This window comes from Amblyomma maculatum, chromosome 9, assembly GCF_055883805.1.
Source record: "Amblyomma maculatum isolate TAMU_Amacu chromosome 9, ASM5588380v1, whole genome shotgun sequence".
NCBI classification, from domain to species: domain Eukaryota; kingdom Metazoa; phylum Arthropoda; class Arachnida; order Ixodida; family Ixodidae; genus Amblyomma; species Amblyomma maculatum.
The window spans coordinates 86,004,799-86,025,824 of record NC_139352.1 but is presented as its reverse complement, the minus strand read 5'-3'; the positions used below and the strand labels follow the sequence as shown (position 1 = coordinate 86,025,824).

At 44.3% G+C, this 21,026-nt stretch overlaps 1 protein-coding gene across 1 annotated transcript; it reads right to left on the bottom strand.

Annotated features, from left to right (window-relative positions):
- Positions 1-853: 853 nt before the first annotated feature.
- Positions 854-20,693, bottom strand: VGAT (vesicular GABA transporter). The gene is made up of 3 exons (XM_084580238.1): positions 20,550-20,693; positions 17,747-17,917; positions 854-3,613 (listed from the first exon to the last, which is right to left on the bottom strand). The coding sequence occupies exons 1-3, from the start codon at positions 20,691-20,693 to the stop codon at positions 2,414-2,416; spliced, it is 1,515 nt and encodes a 504-aa protein (XP_084436364.1). The 3' UTR covers positions 854-2,413.
- Between the last annotated feature and the right edge of the window lie 333 nt (positions 20,694-21,026).

Genomic DNA, 21,026 nt, shown 5'->3' with positions numbered 1-21,026 from the left:
ACTACATTTGTCTGTTGATTTTTTCTTATATCATAAGAGAGATTTTTTTTTTTGCTAGGGGTGCCTTGTAAGTAGACAGCTTGAAAAGTGCCGCTACCGAATGTCTCAAAAATTAAAACTCTGCACAGTCATTTCATGGAAGACAGTGGAATGTAGCTTCAGCGTGCATTGAAAGCAACGCTGCAATTTTACTTTTCTACGGCAAGATTGACACTTCGTTCATTATACCCCTTTTTTTTTTTTCGAAAAAAAAAATGAATAACTTCTTAAAAGTTTCCTTAAAAGCTGTAAATCTGGAAGACACTGAACACACGTCTCTGGAAATGTGAGATGTCAGTCATCGCTGCATAGCCTTCTAAGGCAGTGGAAGACCGGATGCCTTAACGTGGAAGCCCATCAGTTAAATAAGTAATAGATATGGCTGCTCAAGTTCATTCCGCAAAAAGCCGGTTCATGACGGTGTGGCTCTTTCATGATCGTGAAAGTCGTGTTTGAGCTTTGCGTGACATGTGGCTGACAGCCTAGCAATTGAGATGAACTCGAAGAGGCTCGAAGCTCGAAGAGGCGTTGAATATGTATACACATATCTGGCTAGTTTTTACGAGCTAATATGGAAGACTTCTTTTTCTAGCATCGCTCGATGATGGTTTGGTTGGAAATTCGTCTGAAACGGTAGCCGAGCCTCTCTGTGCAAAACAGAATTCAGCTGGAAACTCGCCTCCAGTTGAAACAGACTGGAAAGTGCAGTTCAGCGCTGTAATTTTTTGGAAGACAGTGGATTGGAAACTGCGCTTTTCTTCCTTCATTTCATTTACTCACGGCTGTGCGGCAAATGACGTGATTGTAAAGTGCACAGTGATTTCACAACCTTCTCACAAATGGTGCGCATCTAAATATTCCATGGAAGACTGAAGCTTGGATTCCCGTTCCTTCACTGTACTAGCGTGTCGGCCCGACGCCAACGCCTTTCTGGCTCCTTCGTGTAGTTTAGAATTCCGCCTTTGTACAGCAATGCATCCCAGACGAAAAAAAAAAAAAAACCTACTGAAGATTTTCTGTTGTCACAACAGAATTTCTGCGCGGTTTTTGACAGCGAACCTGTTGTGACAATAGGAATTCTTGCAGTAACGTCAGAATTTTCCGTAGTTACAACAGAAAAAGTACTACAGAACTACAGACTACGGACAAATACGACAGAAGAAGCTACAATACTACAGAAAGTTCTGACGTTTACGACAGAAGTACAGAACATTTTGTTGTATTTTTGAAACAGCCCTAGCTTTTTTTCGACTGTATTGCCCCTTGGAAGGCAGAATTAGTGCAATACAGTCATTTCGCGTTTTTGACAACAAAAAGTTAGATGTTTATACAGATATCGCTTTCGAGTAACATCTAGATATCTGTCTAAACGGTGCTTTTAATTTGTTTTTCTCTAATCGCTTAGGTTTTGTGTGAACTAATAAAGTCCTGCCTTGAAATAGGACGAATTTATTCACGTAACGTGATTCAGCTGTTCGTAGGAGTATAATGGAAGACATGTCTGTCGGCATTTCAGATACTGATACTTCATAGCGCGTCGTGTCTTTCGATAGACGTCCCGTCGTGTCGCATAGCCTTTTTCAAGCCTTTGCACAGTGCTTTGTTATCATGCACTTTATCGCACTTTGTTATCAGTGCTCTGGTATAGTCACTGCACCTGAGAAGAGAGGTTGGCAATCGAGCAATCATCAGCTTCTTCCTCCATGTCAAACTGAAAACCGATTGCGGCAGCAGATGTATAATTGTAGTCACGTTCAAAAGAAGCCTCTTAATTAAGGCAATGGAAGACTTTCGTCTGAGTTTTGTGAGCGTTTGTAAGTCATGGTTACCTTAACGTAGATCACGATGGTGTAGAGAGCAATGCTTTCTGTCGGCATGACATGCGTTAGTGTGTCGGCTTCTGTGGCCTAATTTTGAGATGCATTTAGAATACGTAACCTTCCTGACCTGGGTGTAGTGTAATTAACGTATGGTGCATAACTCATTATTTCTCTATGATAATCGTATAAAGGAAGCACTTATTCAAATATAGCTATGCATTCTGTTCGATAACGGCAGACTCATTGCTTTAACCGTTTTGTTACCTTTAAGCAGTCGGTGGCATAGATAAAGTGATTGCGCCACTTAGGTGATTGAACTCTTTTCAGTTCGAAACTATTCGGAAACGAGGCGATGAACAGCTGTCCTCGCTGTTCTATCCTTATGCCTTCACCCCTTTTGGGCGTTACCAAACGGAAGCCTTATCCTATGACGGCATATACATACGGACATGCCAACTCAGTCTCACGGAACACGCATACAGACGACCAGAGAAGAAATAAAAATCAAGATAGCCCTTATCGCCGCACATGAAAGATTACCAACGAGGCACGTTCTAAGATTCTATGACCGGCACGTGAGGCAGCGGAAGGTGATAGGCTTCGACGAGGCCGGCGAACGAGGTGTATATACCGACGAGGCCGGAGAAGCCGCCGAAACACATGATGAACACCTCCCAGCTGATGGAGTACCACTCCATGGTGTCCCACTTGAGCTTCATGTGGAAGTAGCAGGGCCAGATGAAGGACAGCATGGTTCCCGTGAAGCTACCGATCAGGCCCATGAGCAGGGCGAAGTAGGGGATTGAGATGGCCATGAGCATGGTGAATATGACTAGGCCTACCCGGAGGGCCAGGCCCCAGACACGAAGCTCGCCGTCGATGGCGTAACAGGACGGGAAGAGGGTCTTGGGCCGCTCCCGGAAATATGAGTGTTCGATCAGCGCTGAGGCGGCGAAGTAGGGCAGCGGGTAGGAAAAGAGGGCTTTGGCGACCAGGATCAGGTTTACGATTATCTTAAAACCTTTGGTCGGCAGGTTGTTGGTGATGACCTCCTGGGTCTCCTCGGCAAATGTCAGGAAGCAGACATAGGCGAACAGCGCTTTGAAGACGGCCGCTGCGATGTGACTCCAGTTGAGCATGCAGTGGAACCTCGACCTGTCCTTGAGGTTCCCTTCGAGTGTGGGCAGAAAGATCTGCGACGTGTAACTGAAGACGACGATGCCCATAGTGACCGGGAACTTGTTGATGTTGATTCGAAACTGAACCTTGGCCCAGGCCCACTCCGACGCTCTGGACAGGCAGTAGCCGAGTATGATGACGTTGATGAAAAGGTGAGTGACGGTGCACCACAAACTCAGCATCGATACTGACCGCAGGTTCTTGAGGAAGGCGCAGGGTAGAAGGATCATAGTGGTGAGCATGATCCAGGAGCGCTGGTCGACGGCGCCTTCTGGGAACGATCCGATCATGAGGTCCCCGCAAAGGACCACGTACAAGATGCAGGTCATGAGCAGTTCGATGATTTGCGCCATGTTGACGGCCTTGCCGCCCCATCGCGGCCCCAGCACTGTCTGGGCCACGGCCACGTAGCTGTCCCGGACTCGAACCAACTCGCCGCGCTCGTTCGGTTCGTAGAGGCACTCGACCAGAATCTTCCCCGTGTGACAACACATGTAGGCGACGAATGCGAGTGCGAAGACACCCCAGTAGCCGCCGTGGAGCACCGAGTAAGGCAGGCTCACGATGAACATGCCCTGCAATCAGAGATAATTTACATCCTTATCTACACACATAGGTCCTAGCGCTCAAACACGATCAACTGTTTATTCCGCATATCTTTTTTTTTTTTACCTGTTACTCGAAACACTGGTCTGGTGTCATGGGCGATGTGAGAATTCGCTTCTAGAAAATGAGCTGAGACACGTGTGGAAAAGAGGCTACTCAACTTTTCGGTCGTACACATTGCAGAAGTTTTTGTAATTTCTCGAAGCAATTCACTTGCATTGGGAATGATGGATAAACGAAATTTTGACACTGCAAGACAAAGATGAAAATATTACAGGTGACAACTCCCATGCTTCTTACTTTTGGAACAAACATGCTCGTTTCAATGACGCGGCATAAAATTCAGCGAGATTAAACTATTATCAAAATTATTTTTATTATCAACAGTATTATTATGATTTATTTTTACGAAATTTATTCCCCACAGAAAGCGTTTAGGTTTCTCAGCTCGTCGCTTGAGAAATAAGTAATCTATGTTGCATATATTGCAGAAAGAATTAAATGCTTTCATTTATGCTGTGGGAAGGCACATTCACCTATTATGCTATTAACCAGTCTGCAAGGTCTGAAAATATCTATTTAGAAGTAACAGGGATGCTTTTTTATATTTATTTTCCTTTTCTTCACTCATTTCATGATGTTGTCTAGACCACGGCACCTGGAAATACTTCCAGCTGTAAATGTGAAGTTATAGTAAGAGTCCTGAATGTATAAATTCTTGATTTCTGTATGTTCGCATCTCTCCTGAACATAATACCTTGCCGATTCTGATTAAAACCAGCCTCCCTCTCTCCCTTCATTTTTAAGAAAAGCAGAAGTACAACCTTATTTGACAAAATGTAGCCTGAAAGGATACCTGACTCTATTCATTTTCTTTCTCACGATACAAGACAGGCATGATGAAATTCAGTCGTACCTTGGCAATCGTAAACAATACGCAACTTTAAATTCATTCTCATCCTGAATTAAACCTAATTTTCTATGAGTACCTCAAGGCAGCATTTTAAGTGCATACCTCTTTAATGTATTTATAAAGGACATTGTCAACTTGGATACATCCATAAAGATTGTCATCTACGCAGATGACACCAGTCTATTTCTAATAGATGATGATTGCAAGATACTTTGCCAACGGGCAACCGACGCGTTAAGGAAACTTCAAGACGGGGCTTCCAGTAACGCATTAGTGATTAATGCTGAAAAAACTAAGGCAGTAATTTTTCGAGCAAGAGGGAAACAAGTTGATCTTACTTATCCCTTAATTTTAGATAACAGACCCATTGAAATCGTCAGTAGTTTTAAAACACTAGGAGTACTTTTTCAAGAAAATATGCAATGGGACACGCACGTCAATCATGTTGTAAGTAAATCGGCCCGTGTAATAGGTATATTGTTTCGCAACAGGCATCTACTGCCTATATACACTAGACTAGTCATCTATGATTCCCTTTTCCTTTCCCATATACAGTATTGTCTTTTGGTGGGGGGTACAACGACGGCAATAAATATGCCAAAGCTAATAAAACTGCAAAATAGGCTGATTAAAATTATCTCAAATAATTCGTCAACACAGAACCCTGACGTTTTGTTGAAGGAGTTATGATTTAAACGCGTTATCAGACCGGTACAAGTAACGCCTTTGCAAAACTTTCAGAAGCCAATGAAAATATCAATTAAACTTGCTGACACATATAGCATGCTTAAAAGTTAACAGTCATTATTACTCAACGTGGCATTCCGAATTTCAGTTCGTGCCTCGTTCAAAAACCAATTACGGAAATGAAATGTTGAGTGTAGCCGTTCCCAGTGTGTTGAATTCTTTCAGGAAAGCGGGAATCAACATAGAAAATCTGACTTTAATGTCATTCAACAGATGGTTTTTGTCATGTACTTCTTCATATCCATGAAATTATTGACGTATACTGTAATAGGACCAATTTCATGTTATATCATTGCTGTGCTTTTGTTTTCTCAATTCACTGTGAATAATTCCTATGTCTGTTTTTTATTCATTGCAAATGTCTTTCTACTTTATTGATTGTAGTTCAATCATGTATTTTTCATTTGCTTCATTGATACTTTGTGAATTTGTAGCTGATGATGTGCTCAAGTATAGGGGGTGGGAGCCTAGTCAAGCTGCATGATTGCAGCTTTTTCTCACACCTTCTCATGTACGTACTCATAATACATGAAAATAAATCTATTCTATTCAATTCTATTCTATATAAAATAAATTCTTGGAGAGTTGCGAACTATTCGAGCAACTGTGCCTAAAACTGGCTTTCATACTTCGGTTTACTTCGTTCATGCTTAAAGTACTATATCATGATACACTACATAGGGCCTTTTTATTCGTGAAAAAGTCAGAATATATGCGGGTAATCATGAAGGGGATAGTCAAGCAAAATCTGCACGTTATACGGAAAACTAAACTTGTTCGCAAATGATCTCCGTCCATCGACTGGGAATCTGTTTATCGCTTGCGTCTTTTTGTCACTTTTCATTGCTATTGGTAAAATCAACTGACATTTCAAAGAGGTTCTTGTCCTTGCTAATGTAGTTGGCATTACCATCATCTTTATCATCATCCAAGTACGGCACACTGGGGTTCAAATGTTCACGACTTCCATTCATGCATTCGCATATATACCCGTCGTTTTTATAATAAGTGGTAAGGCATAAGCATGTGATAACCACGTGACAAATCCTAGAGCAATGGAATATCTCATTTTTGAATATTTGTACTAAAATGCTGCGAGGTGTAAAGTTCTTCTCGTTCATCAAAGGAAACGAACCTATCCGTGTCGGAAGGGAGAACGCAGTTCCATTCTTGGCCCATTAATTGCAAAATCGATGTCGAGGCCGTTGTTTATGAAGGAATCTAAGCTAAATTGTCGCAGATATTGTCTCAATGCTGAACCGTTTTACGCAGGTGGGTTTAGAAAAAAAGCTGTCATCTCATTAGGCTTTGCTTTTGGGAGCTTTGATAATATGTGAGTCGAGCATTATGGCGTCTACGCAGGGATTAAAGTATTCGTTAAGTGAGGCCAGGTTTCGAACGCGTGCGCTGCTAATCCCGAGCTATATTTGGAGCCCTTAACCAGGAAATTCACGCAGTTGTTTCAAGTACGACGTTCCAAAACTCAGTGGTGATGACTTAAGAAAGTCATCACTGCTGAGTTTTGGCATGTTTTCGTATTATTTTTTACAAGAGCCCACTATTGTCCGATAGAAGAGTGAATAAATTAAGAAACCCCCGCTATAGGAAGGATTGAGTGCACAATTGCTAATCATGATTTTATGCGCATTCGGCACGTACTTCCTTTTCTGGAGCGGTTTTATGCACTGGATTCTTTTGTTGCCATAGTTTTTAACCAACTTATTAGGCTCCTAAACACGCTGCTCGGAAATAAATAAGGGATTAATTGACGCACTCGTATTAACCTAATGAAATTCTTCAAAGCGCAACTTCCGATGAATTAAGTTTGAGATGTGTCAAAAAATTAAGGTCCATTTATTAAATACAGTATAAAATTGGTTTCAATAACTGTGACTTATTTTTCGGGGGCACTTATCGTAGCACGGTTTACTGCATGCCTGCATTATTCATTAAGGTACACATTTTACCGCCCTATGATGTGGTGCACCGACACTAGCGACGTACAATAATTGCACACATCCCCATTGATGCTTAGATCAGAAAAACATCAAGCTTCAAGGTTTCCTAAGCTGTGCAAAAAAGTGAAAAATTAAGATTTAAATCGCACATGAGCAAATGAGGTATCAGCGCGTTGTGTGAATTAGTGAAGGTGCATTGGAAAATTAATTATTATCAATCAAAAAGCAGCGGTTCGTATTAGTGGTCGAATCAACTAATAGGTGGGAAATTTTTTGGTGGGTGGAATATGCATCTAAGCAAATTACCTGTCGATGGAGTTGGTGGCGGGCCTTATATATAGTTTGAAGTCTCGTTGCATTGCTACAAGGTAAGTATAAATATAATGCGTCCTCTTAAGCAAGTATTTCTTCAGTATTGCCCTGTGCAACATATTTAAATCTGCCTCCTTTCAACATGTCAAATACCAACAATGTATCTGAAACTGTGGGGGCGCGTGAGGTAGACAGTACCAGCCATTCTTTTTCTTTTTTTACACTTTGATGACGCTTGATGACAATTTGATGACGTCGATCTATGTATGCGGTCAAGCGTTTCCTGCCCAAACACAAGACATCAGTATCATGTATTATCGCACAAAATAAAGAACAACCAAGAGTAAAACAGGAAAGAGACCAAAATTAACACTACCATTCACTACCACAAGGCCTTGCATCCTGCCCTCGCACATACTAAGTGATAAGAAGTGCTTAAAGCCCCCAAAACAACTGTCGACATGTTTATAACCTGTGCTGACAATGCAAGTTTGGAGTCATTCTTTTTTTTTTTTTCCTAGCACAAGACCGATATCCCACTCATGCCAAGAAGGCAATATACTGTGCACCGCTATTGCATCTGACGCAGTAGTTAAATCTTACATTGTTTTCTCCTTGATCATGGGAGCTTGGAAGATGCAAATAGTAAGTGACGTTTCCACTTTGTGTTTTTTTTTATAAGAAAAAAAAAACGTGAACATCGAGCCTTGAAGAACGCGAAATTCAAATTAGGAGAACTTAATAATTCTAAACTTGAAAACTAGGATATTGGAAGCGCAACGTAAATAAATAGTTCACATTGACATTTGCCAGCCATCCTGACTAAGCTTCTTCATAGAGTAACTGCTACTAACAGGTGATGGTCTCAAATCAGATTCATGAATTTGAGTCACAGATTGGGATCATGTTTTATGTTTTTCTTAGTTCACGAGGTGCGGGAGAAACCTGTACAGATTCGCTTTCTAGCCACCAGAATACGTTTAGAGAAATCAAATATTTTCCACTGGATACAGGCGTGGGAATGTGTGTCACAGCTCAGCATTGTGCCCCCGATTTCCATCACATCCCTGGCACCCTTTGCGAGCACTTATGTTGTGCACGAATCGTTTCTTTTTTTTTTTTCTTTTTTCTGTGCAATCGAAACTTTCTTAGCCAGCTTTGCTGCACAAGCTAACAGCAGGGCGGAGCTCTTCCTGAGACGGGAAAGGAAATAGTAAACTCTTTTGTATGCAGCTTTTCGTTCAACTGGCACCGCGACTAAGCAGAGGTTATGTTTGTTTTCTGACCTACACTCAAGTGCGCTAAAGCACGACCCTAAGTTAGCAGGTACACAATGCTTTACTATCATAACTTTGTGGCAATGCATGAAATTACGCCACTGAATCTGCACATGCAAAGCCCGCAGGCGTTAACACGCTTGCACCATGAGGCCTTGCTCCGCTTACCGTCTTGAAAGACTGATGACATCCCCAGTAATGTAATCAGTTGGCCTTTACGGTTTCCCACACGGTATATGTTCCTATTGCGTGTTGAAAATAAAGGTTGTATTGACTGATTCAAGCCTCACTTTAGTTGAACTGCAAGGGGAAAATTTTAAAAAATTCCAAACTTTTTGTCCTCTCCAGGAGCGGGAAGTTGACAGCTCTATTCGTATGGCACGCACTCACAGGTAAACACTGTGCACGTGACCATATCAGGAACAGAATTCTTGAGAGAGCACCCACCTATTGTCATCTGTCTGTATACCCATCTCGGCATAAATTAACCGATCGGTGACGCCGCCGACCGAGGGGAAACCATGTGAACGGGGGAGTTTCAAGTTACGAAACCCACCGACGCTAATGTCGTATGCACGGCCCAAAATCATTCGTGCCGCTCTTTAAAATGAACAAGAAGAGAACGCAGCGTTTACTAGACATAAATTGATTCGCAATTTACAATTTACACAAATTAAGTTCCGGCTAAGGGCCTATACGACGTTTCAGTGTTTATAACCCTCCCTCCTTTGCGAGGCGAAGGGAACTGAAAAAGATGGCTATGTGTTAGACTTACGAGTGTAAAAACGTTCGCCAAGCATACATCCTACCAGAAATATGCTTCATATTTGTATGTTTATGCCATTTCTTTGTGTGTTGTTACGACCAAGCATCCGCATTTGCGCGCTCTATTGTTCGCCTGTGGGCATGGATAAGTGCTGTGAATATGTGGTGATGGTCCAATGGCTCTAAGTGAGCCTGTTTCCAGGAATCCTGTTTTGTAAGCCTGTTTTGCTTTGTGGACAACCTGCAAATGCCAAATTGACCCTGTCAAGAGAACGTCTGGAAAAACACAAAGAAACGTCCCCCTGCGGGAAAATGCAGGAAGTGCTTTCTTTCTTTTGTTCACCCTTCCAGTCGAGAAGCCCTGTCGTCCAGTGAGGAATGCCTACTTTCCAAAGGAGACGACAGAGTGACATGTCCGCTGACGTGCAGGACAAGAAAGGAGCATGACGCATACAGCCATTAAGTGATTTCCCAGGAATGCAGGAAAGATTTGCAATTGTCGAAAACGGACAATGCTGGGAGCGGATGCGGCGCCCACGTGCACTTGGGTTTCTGAGAAGTAAACCCACTTGTCAGAACCAGCCTGTGGTTTCTTTGCTGAAGAATAGAAATGTACCTCCTCTCCTCGCCGTTCCCAAGCTTTTCCCGCCAACAAGTGATCACGCCCAACGAATGAATGCCGGACCAGTCAGTGCTTCAGACTATCAGTGCAGTGATGTGTTCGATTGGATGCCGATACCTGAGGGGCGTGCCCTGGATTTGGTTGGTCAGCATCTTCAGAGAGGGGCTGGACATAGGGGGTTTTAAGGACGCTGCAGAGCACGAAATGTCGCTCTGAGCCCTGGGTAAACGGCTCATCCAGTCGCTTCTCGCTATGAACTCTTAACGCTTGCCATTTTGCTGATGTACCCTTCTTTTTCGTGTAAATAATCTTGTAAATAAGTTTCTCAAAGTGCCATTAAACCTGCTTGTACATATTTCACCAACTTCGAAGATTCAATCCTACTTCAACCCCGAGTCTCTGCACGCTACCAAGTGAAGGCCGGGTCGACGTAGCCCCAGCGTCACGACAACTGGTGACCAGCGTTGGGATCTGAATCTACAAGCCACAACATCTGATGACTGGAGGTGGGATCTGGATCTACAAGCTACAACATCTGGTGATTCGAGGTGGATCAGAATCTACAAGCCACATCTTGTGATCGGAGGTGGCATCTCAAGCAACAAGCAGGCGCAACAATCGGCCAACAAGACAGCAGCTCGGAACATCGATCGCATGTGTGGGTGAGTGCTTGGCTTTTCTTCTGATGTGGACCAGGTTCTAGAACAGGGTTAGATTTTAAGAACTGGTAAAAAGTGTTGAAACGCCTTTAGGTTTGGTAGTTTGCACTGTTGTTTTGGAAGTAGCCGACACTCGGAGCGATCATGGACCTACAAAAGCTGCAGAAACCGGAACTGTTGCTATTGTGTGAGGAATTGGGAATTAATACAAGTGGTTTGGCACGAAAACCCTTGATTATAAAGGCAATCACTGATCTGGGAACCGATGATGAGGAGCTCAGTGAAGCATGGAACCTCATCGGGCAAAAAAAGGAACAGCTCAGACAGCAGAAAGAGGAAAGGGAGCGTGAACTTGAGAGGGAAAAAGAGGAAAGGGAGCACGAACGTGAGAAGCTTGAAAGAGAAGCAAAAAAGCTGGACCAAGAAATTGAGCTCCGGAAATTAGAACTAGAGTTGAGCAAGAGGTCGGGCGATTGTCCCCAGCTAGCGGTACCTCGTCTCAACAAGGAGGCAGATTTCAAGATGTCAAAGTACATGCAGCCATATGTGATATCAGGGGATATCGGTCTGTATCTGGCTAACTTTGAGCGAACCTGCGAAAAACTGTCCTTCCAGCGAGACACTTGGTCACAGAGATTATTGACGGTTCTGCCCAGCGAGGCAGCGGAGGTTGTCGCGCGGCTAAGCAAGGAGGACGCGGACAACTACGAGAAGGTCAAAGCTTGCCTTCTGAGAAAGTATAGGCTTAGCGCCGAGGCGTTCAGACAACGTTTTCGGGACGCTACTAAGTCCAGGGACGAGAGTTACCCTGAATTCCTGTACAATTTAAGAGTTAATTTGGGCGAGTGGCTAAGGAGCACTGATTCCTACAGTGATAGGGACGCTGTAGTCGAGCGAATTCTTTTGGAGCAGTTTTATAACTGCCTCCCAGGAAAAGAAAGAAATTGGTTACAGGACCGAGGCGACATTAAGTCGGCAACTGAAGCTGCCGAACTCATTGAGGAGTACGCTTCGCGCCGACAATTCAGCAACCCAGCAGTGGATAGGCTCCGCAATCCCAAGTTGAGTGTGAATAACCGTCAGAAAAGGCTCTTTGCTAGATTTGCAAACGAAGAAAGGAAGGCTTCTTCAGGCAAACGCCCTAGAAAGGACGGCAGTGAGAAAAGTGGGGAAGTGACCAACGCGCAGAACACAAAGAAAAAGTTTGAGGCTAGGAAGCCGCTCACATGCTTTAGGTGTAATGAGCAGGGTCACATTGCCGTCAACTGCCGGAAAGAAAAGATTGTTTTCTCGTATGTCAGTGACTGCGATGAAAATATGCAGCTTTTGGAACCCTACCTGCATGACCTAGTAGTCAACGGGAAGCCTTGCAAGGTACTGCGCGATTCGGCCGCAACGATGGATGTTGTCCATCCGGCGTATGTATCGCCTTCCGACTATACAGGACAGTGTGCATGGATCCGACAGGTAGTTGAGGAACAGAGTGTGTGCTTGCCGATCGCGAACGTGGTCATCGAGGGCCCTTTCGGCGAGTTAACAACCGAGGCTGCTGTTTCAGGAAAGCTTCCTAAAAGCTATCCGTATTTGTTTTCCAACAAATCGGACATGCTACTGCGAAAGAGGGGCATCCTGTTCGGAGACAGAGTTGTGCAAGCCTTAACACGTTCAAAGGCGCGAGAACTAGCTACACTGCTCATACCAGAAAATTCCACAGTGAAGGAAACGGCAGTTAAAACAGTGGTCGATGTAGAAGATAGCGGGCCAGAAAACTTTGAGAGCGAGGCATCCGAAATAGGTCAACTTGAAAGTGAGCTTGATGAGACGCGGAATGAGGGCGTTCTTGAGAATAACCTCTTGCCGCCAGTGTCTAGTAATCTCCCGAGACTTTTAAGTGGAACCCGAGAGGACTTAGCTATGGAGCAAGCCGTGGTAAATCTAACGTTAAACCTTCCCGAGGAGATGGGGGACAACTTGATTTGCCTCAGCGGAAAAGGAAGCAACGCTCAGGAGCTTCTCAAAAAGACGGAGCAGAGAGGAGAACTAAAGAAATCCCAGCTGTCCGATCTGGGCGAAATAATAACAGAGTTTGAGGCCTGCTTCGTGGACAAGCCAGGCAGGACTGATTTGACTGAGCACGATATTGAGCTGACTTCAGACGTGCCAGTGCGATCAAGGTGCTACCGATTCTCTCCAAGACAAAGAGAAATTCTGGATAGGGAAGTAACTCGCATGCTGGAATTGGGAGTAATAAAACCCTCGGAAAGCGATTATGCTTCGCCTATGATCTTAGTAGAAGCTCCAGGTAAAGACCCTAGGCCTGTGGTAGACTACCGAAAGCTAAATTCTCTCACCAGGGATCAAGTGTATCCTATTCCGAATATTGAGGAGAGAGTAGAACAGGTCAGTAGAGCGGCATATGTGACTACGCTGGACCTTACTCGAGGATACTGGCAAGTACCGCTCACTGAACGCGCCAGCAGATACGCGGCTTTCGTCACTCCGACGGGCAGCTACCAGCCAACAATGATGAGTTTCGGGCTCAAAAATGCTCCATTTTGTTTTTCCCGACTCATGGATAGGGTTTTAAAGGGGTGTGAAACATTCGCAGTGCCTTACTTAGATGACATTGCGGTTTTTTCCGACTCATGGGCGGACCATATGGTACATCTAAGAGCTGTACTGAGCCTTTTGCGTCAAGCTGGACTAACCGTAAAGGCCGAGAAATGTTGCCTGGCAAGGGCGACCGTGGACTACTTGGGTCACAATGTAGGTCAAGGTTTCAGGAAACCCAGCGAGATTAAGATTTCTGCGGTAGCAGACTATCCGCGGCCGAGCACGAAGACGGAAATTCGAGCATTCCTAGGTCTGACTGGGTACTACAATCACTACATCCCTAACTATTCAGCTTCGGCTAGCCCTCTGACCGACGCTCTCCGCAAGACAGAACCGACAAATGTAGTCTGGGACGAACAAAAGGAAGCCTCCTTCGTAAACCTGAAGGCTGTGCTGATTAGCCGTCCGGTATTGCGAGCTCCAGACTATGGCCGAGAATTCACGGTCCAGTGTGATGCCAGTGATCGAGGGCTAGGTGCTGTTCTCTGCCAGAGAGATGACGACGGTAATGAGCACCCCGTGCTCTACCTGAGCAGAAAACTGAGTTCTGGAGAGAGGGCTTATTGCGCGTCAGAGAAAGAGTGCGCTTGCATTGTATGGGCCATTCAAAAATTGCAGTGCTATCTTGGATGGGCCAAATTCACCGTAGAGACGGACCATTGTCCCCTGGCTTGGCTGCAAACTGCGACATCGAAGAACAGTCGCCTTCTTAGGTGGAGCTTGATTTTACAGCAGTACAATTTTGAAATAAGATACAAAAAGGGGAAGTTAAATGGGAATGCGGACGCGCTTAGCCGCTCTTTCTAAGCGGTCCGAGATGTTCCTCACCATGTATCCAAATTGATAATCAGGTTTTGTATTTTTTTTCGTGCGCTTGTATATGTGTGGCTATGTAAAGCAGCACGTTTGGTTTTCTAGGAATACGTGGGTCCCGAACGTATTGAGAGTGGGCTTTTCTCGAACAACAATGGCAGTTTTCTTTTAACCTGGTCTCTTCAGACGGGAGCCGAGTGCTTGCTTCGACATGTGGTTGAGTTTCAGACAGCTCGAGCAATTTGGCCTACAACAATCGAGACAACGCGACAAGCAACAGCGAGCTTCAAGCGTTCACGTGCAGGCCATTAAGTCGTCTCTTCATGCAGCAGCTGGGACTGCTGCCCTCCGAGACTCTTCTGGCGGGGGAGGAGGCTGTTACGACCAAGCATCCGCATTTGCGCGCTCTATTGTTCGCCTGTGGGCATGGATAAGTGCTGTGAATATGTGGTGATGGTCCAATGGCTCTAAGTGAGCCTGTTTCCAGGAATCCTGTTTTGTAAGCCTGTTTTGCTTTGTGGACACTCTGCAAATGCCAAATTGACCCTGCCAAGAGAACGTCTGGAAAAACACAAAGAAACGTCCCCCTGCGGGAAATGCAGGAAGTGCTTTCTTTCTTTTGTTCACCCTTCCAGTCGATAAGCCCTATCGTCCAGTGAGGAATGCCTACTTTCCAAAGGAGACGACAGAGTGACATGTCCGCTGACGTGCAGGACAAGAAAGGAGCATGACGCATACAGCCATTAAGTGATTTCCCAGGAATGCAGGAAAGATTTGCAATTGTCGAAAACGGACAATGCTGGGAGCGGATGCGGCGCCACGTGCACTCGGGTTTCTGAGAAGTAAAACCACTTGTCAGAACCAGCCTGTGGTTTCTTTGCTGAAGAATAGAAATGTACCTCCTCTCCTCGCCGTTCCCAAGCTTTTCCCGCCAACAAGTGATCACGCCCAACGAATGAATGCCGGACCAGTCAGTGCTTCAGACTATCAGTGCAGTGATGTGTTCGATTGGATGCCGATACCTGAGGGGCGTGCCCTGGATTTGGTTGGTCAGCATCTTCAGAGAGGGGCTGGACATAGGGGGTTTTAAGGACGCTGCAGAGCACGAAATGTCGCTCTGAGCCCTGGGTAAACGGCTCATCCAGTCGCTTCTCGCTATGAACTCTTAACGCTTGCCATTTTGCTGATGTACCCTTCTTTTTCGTGTAAATAATCTTGTAAATAAGTTTCTCAAAGTGCCATTAAACCTGCTTGTACATATTTCACCAACTTCGAAGATTCAATCCTACTTCAACCCCGAGTCTCTGCACGCTACCAAGTGAAGGCCGGGTCGACGTAGCCCCAGCGTCACGACAGTGTGTTTGGTTACGTCGGATGCCAGCAACGTATATCTACTGGCGTTTTCCAATTCACGCTCATTGTGTTTGCTTATTTCTTCTTTATTTATGCCAGGGCGTTACATCTGCTTGTGCTTGCACAAGAAGCAGCGTATATTCGCTCAGACATTCGAATAGGAGCAATGATTATTTTAAGGAATTTATTTTCTAATCGGGTCGCAAATTCGCACTCCCTGACTTCAGAAATAGCGAGAAATCTTCAAAGACCAAGCTGTGCTGTGGTTACTATTAAATATCCGGGTGCCAATCTGTGGAAAATATAGTATAGGAAGAAAAAAGGATTCTTCTCTTGCTTTGTTTCCTTCAATATGCGCTTGTTCTTTCCTACTACGCTGACATCTTTCTGATGTGCTGGCCAGTTTTCAATTTGCTTTCTTTTTTTTTTTTTTAGCAAACCATACCAAACCTTAGCCAATCCTATTTCACTGGCACCACCTTTGCAAAATGTAAAACCACGTCGCCATGACTACGGCGGACTCGGGAGTCGTCCTGCGATGAAGCTGCGACATAGCCACGCGAGATCTTGGCGGCTGCAAGGATAACCTACGTGGCGTAAACCTGAAATTTTACTTTCCTCATCTGAGTGACAAAAAGGTCTCCTGTTAGCATGAAAAGTAGGAAGGGAAGCCTGTTTATTTCTGTCCTTGATGGCGGTGCCATTGCAAAAGAAACCAAGGGCAACAAAAACACGCTTTTTACGGTGGTGAGAAGTTTAGCAAACATACTCTGAGTGGGAGTCATCGCATCTATGAAACTGCAAACAGAAGATCCCCTTCTTGGGTTCAATCAGGATTCATTCAGAATGCCGCGCTCCATCATTTCAAAATACATTCTAGATTTTACCTCCATTCATTACTGTGCACTTTTGCAAGCCATGCAATTTTCTTCCAAATTTTCCTATTGTTATTTTTTTGTGATCGTCCGAACACCTGCCAGTGTAAGTACGCGTAATTTTACTAAGACAACAACAGCTGAAAACACCAGCACTGGGGAGATGCTTTTCTTTAATAGAGATATATCCTTGTGTACATTATGTATAAACGCTCTTTCTGATAAGGATATGTTTGAATTTTAACGTTGTAATGGATTGCCCTTTCAAGTGCTCTAAAGAGCGGTTATCATTTCAATGTGCAAAAAAAGACAATATAAACGACCTCGAATCCCTGTCATTCTTACCAAAATAGAAAAACGTCGCATATTTTGCCCGCAAATGTTTTTAGTCCTAGGCCTTACACCGATGATGGCACGTTGACTAAAAGCCATCAGATAAGAGTAAGGTGCTCTTTACGCTTATTTTTAATTTCACGTGTTTCCCAAAGTGTCTCTATTCACATGTTTAAGGAAAAATGAGCTAACTTGTTAAGGCGCATCTCGTACCAATTAACTATCTCTTAATATCTGCACCTATATAGTGTATTTTATTCATTTCAAATTTTTCTTGCAATTCAACGCAGATCATAACGTTTTGTCATTCATTTTATCGCTTAGCGCATGTAATGTGTAGGACCTCGTTTTATTCTGTGCGGATAGTTTCTTTCTTTTTTTCATATTTTGCCGTGTGATGGAAAATGGCGTCTTGATTGCTGTATGGCTCATTGTTATGGTGGCCACCATACCATTCTAGCCACCATATCATTGTTGCTTATTAATGTTTGCAGAAATGTTTTTTAGTGCATTTTGCCGGTCGACTGATGTTTCGGCATTGCTTACAGTGTCCACAGTGTTACTGTTGACTAAGTTACTTACTGTACAGTCATGTTTATAGTATCGATATGCTCGCTAATATGTTGCTGCATGGCAAAGCGTACTAATGTGCAAAGCCAACGTCAGGCTTCGTCAGGAGGCATACAAAGTTCTTTCAGCCTCACTCCGCGGACCCGTTTTAATGTTTTTCTGAAATAAAGTCAATTAGAATGAAAGATCAATTCGTCCACTGGCAATTTCGCGCTTTGAGAAAAATACAGCACTTTCGGGAAAAAGCGGTCAGGATTGGAACACCACACGGCGGAAGTAGACGGGTGCACACCTGGATGGCGTTGGTGACGTTCCAGCCCGCTTGCCATTCCGAGATCTTCTCCCCTTCCCGCCCTCCGAACTCGTCCACCACTTCGACGCTTCGCTGTGGCGGCAGGCCATTGACACCCTCCGTGAGCGTCGTCTCGGCGTAGCCACCCTCGCCACCGTCCGCACCCAGGGCCTGCGAGGCCCAAACAGAGGCCGTACGTTGTCTCCCGCCTGACTGGGCATACACCGCGATTTGGTGAGCGCCTCCCTAGATCTTAACAACGACACTTCGATCACCATCTATTAGGTACGCAGGCACTGCGTTAACCTAAAATTATAGCCTGTACGTGTACAATACGATGGGAGGAACAGGTTGGTGCACACAATCATGCCGGCTAAATCAGAGCAAATAAGGTAGTACACCAGGAAAGAAGCATGCAGATGGGAGAAACAGGTTGGTGCACACAATCATGCCGGCTAAATCAGAGCAAACAAGGTAGTACACCAGGAAAGAAGCATGCAGATGGGAGAAACAGGTTGGTGCACACAATCATGCCGGCTAAATCAGAGCAAACAAGGTAGTACACCAGGAAAGAAGCATGCAGGATTACCGTCGAGTTCTGCTTCTTTCCACGCGCCGTGCCTTATATTTGCACTGTATTATCCCTTACGTGTGCCCCTTCGTGGGTAAGTTGTACACGTTATCTGCTCTCTGCTAATCTGCTTGATCTTGCAAAAGCATCACACTGAGCATAATTCCGATTATCCTGCCTTGGATTCGTTTATCTGATCTTTCCTTTTTTGCGTGCCGTAAGGCTTGAATTCGCAAACTTTTCTTACTTCTGACGTCAGCTAAAAGTATTGATGGTAGAGAAGCTTCCATCCGAGACTCGTTCTAGGGTCGTTTAGTGCCAAGTGCCCATTTTATAATACGAAGCAACGTATGGATGAGGTTACAAATAGAATGTTTAAAGCCTTTGCGGGCGAAACCTAATCTAACCGAAGTGGAGCGAATAGCATTCCAGTTCATTTGTCGTAAGATGGAAACAGGTTCAACGGCATCTTGTAGCTTAGCATGGAGAGCGAACCAAAAACATGCAGCGCGAGCAAACGGTGCGGCAAAATATAGCAGCTTTTGTCAGAACCACTCTCATAACATCATGCGCAAAATGATTAGGATTATTCCGGGCGACCTTGCCGAATGAGGTGTTAAGCGAAGTATCAATAAATTACGAAGTAATAGTATTACGAGGGAATGAGCATGAACCGTTTTGTCCCAGTTTTGGCTTTCGGTGTCGGAAATAGATCGCCTTGACGCAATAGCCATTCGCCAATAAGCAAGCGGTTTTAATCGTCTAAATGGTTTTTCCTTTTGATATGACACTTTAAAGGATGGTGTCTAGACTGAAATCTTGAACAGACGCACGATGTTGTGCTGCTACTTTTTCGATCGAGCTTGTCTTATTAAAGTTTCATGGATAATTGTATCATGCATTTAAGTAGGACGCTTAGAAAAAAGTAAGTGGTAAACGGATTAACAGCTGCTCCACAGGAGAGAATGCAATGCCCAGTATGAAACTAACTCGAATTATTCTGTGTGCAAAGGCAGGTAGCTATGTTGCTGACATTTTGTAGCACCGGGTTTTTGCAGCTGGTTGAGAGCTGTATTCACCGGCATTGTTGCAGTTCAGATAAAGTGAGATTTGTTTTTTTTTTTTTATTGTAACAAGCAGTTGTGAAGTTTTGTTTATTATTTAGATGAATCTTGTGAAAATTATCGTTACGAGCAACCCCTCTTCATTTTCATGTCACTAAAGTACAAGTTCGTTTCTGGCCGTTACCTTTTTGAACGAGTTGGCATGTTGACTGGATACTTCTTTCTGAGCGTTCTTTAACTCGCTCAAATAACACAAAAATATGACAAGTATTTGTCGGGCAATCGAAAAAGGAGCAACATTTTGTCATTCGTGAATCAGTGGTTCTACTGGGGCTTCATGGGATGCAAGTAAACTTTATCAGAAAAAAATTGGGCAACCGATACATTGGGGAATGTTTACGCTAAGTTGCAATCGTTTGACAGCATCAAGTAGTTGAACGTTGATATTGTGCTTTATTTTAAATAAACAGTCTGGAAGAGCGTTGGTGGTACAGTTACAATGCTAAGATAAAAAGGTAAGCCAGTTAACGAAACGCTGCCTCATCTTTGCCACCAGCAAAGTACAAACGATGCCAAATGTATAAACTACGGACAGCCTATTTTTTTCTTTTTTGCGAAGGAAGAACTGTGATCTCAAAGTATGCTTCTATTACCGGAATCGTCCACCAAAGTCGGCAATTGTAAGCTTTAAACATTTAGCCCCTGATCTGTAAAAGAAGGAAAAATTAAGAATTTATCGGAGCCAGATGGCTGGTTTTACCTCTACCCTTTCCCTCTCCCTTCAGCGAGAAATTGAGGTTGCAGCAGATATTGACCCCAAAAACGTAATCAGTGCCGCCTCATTGCGAGTCTGTCCTTTATTCTACTGGGTGAAAAAATACCCAAAGACTGTGGAATGGAGATACAATCGAAAATATATCAAAATCAGCAACCGGCATCAAAGTACGCTGTTTGAAATTTCTTTCTGCTGCAGAAAAAAAAAAAGGAAAAAAGAGAAAACGGGAAAAAGTAACAGGGAAAAGGGGAGTTATACCGAATGAAAATGCATATCACTTGTATGCAAATTCTGCTCACTATGGTTACAAAATTACGCGCACGGGCGTTTGTGTGTGAGTGCATGCGTGCGTGCATGCGTGCGCACAGGTTGTTATCTATAACTGCGTCTCACCTGAAAATTTGACAGTTCGGTGTCGTTTCCCTGCTTAGCGAAGTGCAGCTGCTCTCCTGAGTTGTCTTCACCGCAACTTCCCGGCATGTACGATCGGGCTTTCTGTATGAAGCCGGTGACTTTGTACATTATCTGGTCCGCCATATCCTTGGCCTGTATACAGTCCACACACGGATCAACACCACCAGCTCCTCCTCAGAGGTGAGGGATCCCTCCGGCTTTCAATTCAAAGGCCTTGTGGAAGACGTTTGTGCGGAACTGAGCGACGTTCCCGAGCCCAATTTGCTGTCCGTCGACACTTGAATGTCAGACGAGAAGAGCAAGCTTTTGCGAGGAAGGAAACCGGGACGCGAACGCTATAGTTCCTAAGGCAGCTTCTGGAAGACAGTTCACGTTTCGAAGGGTGTCGATCTCGGGAGCAGCTGAAAACAAAATATTTGGCTTCAAATGTGCGATGGTGTCTCCTTTAAACGCTAT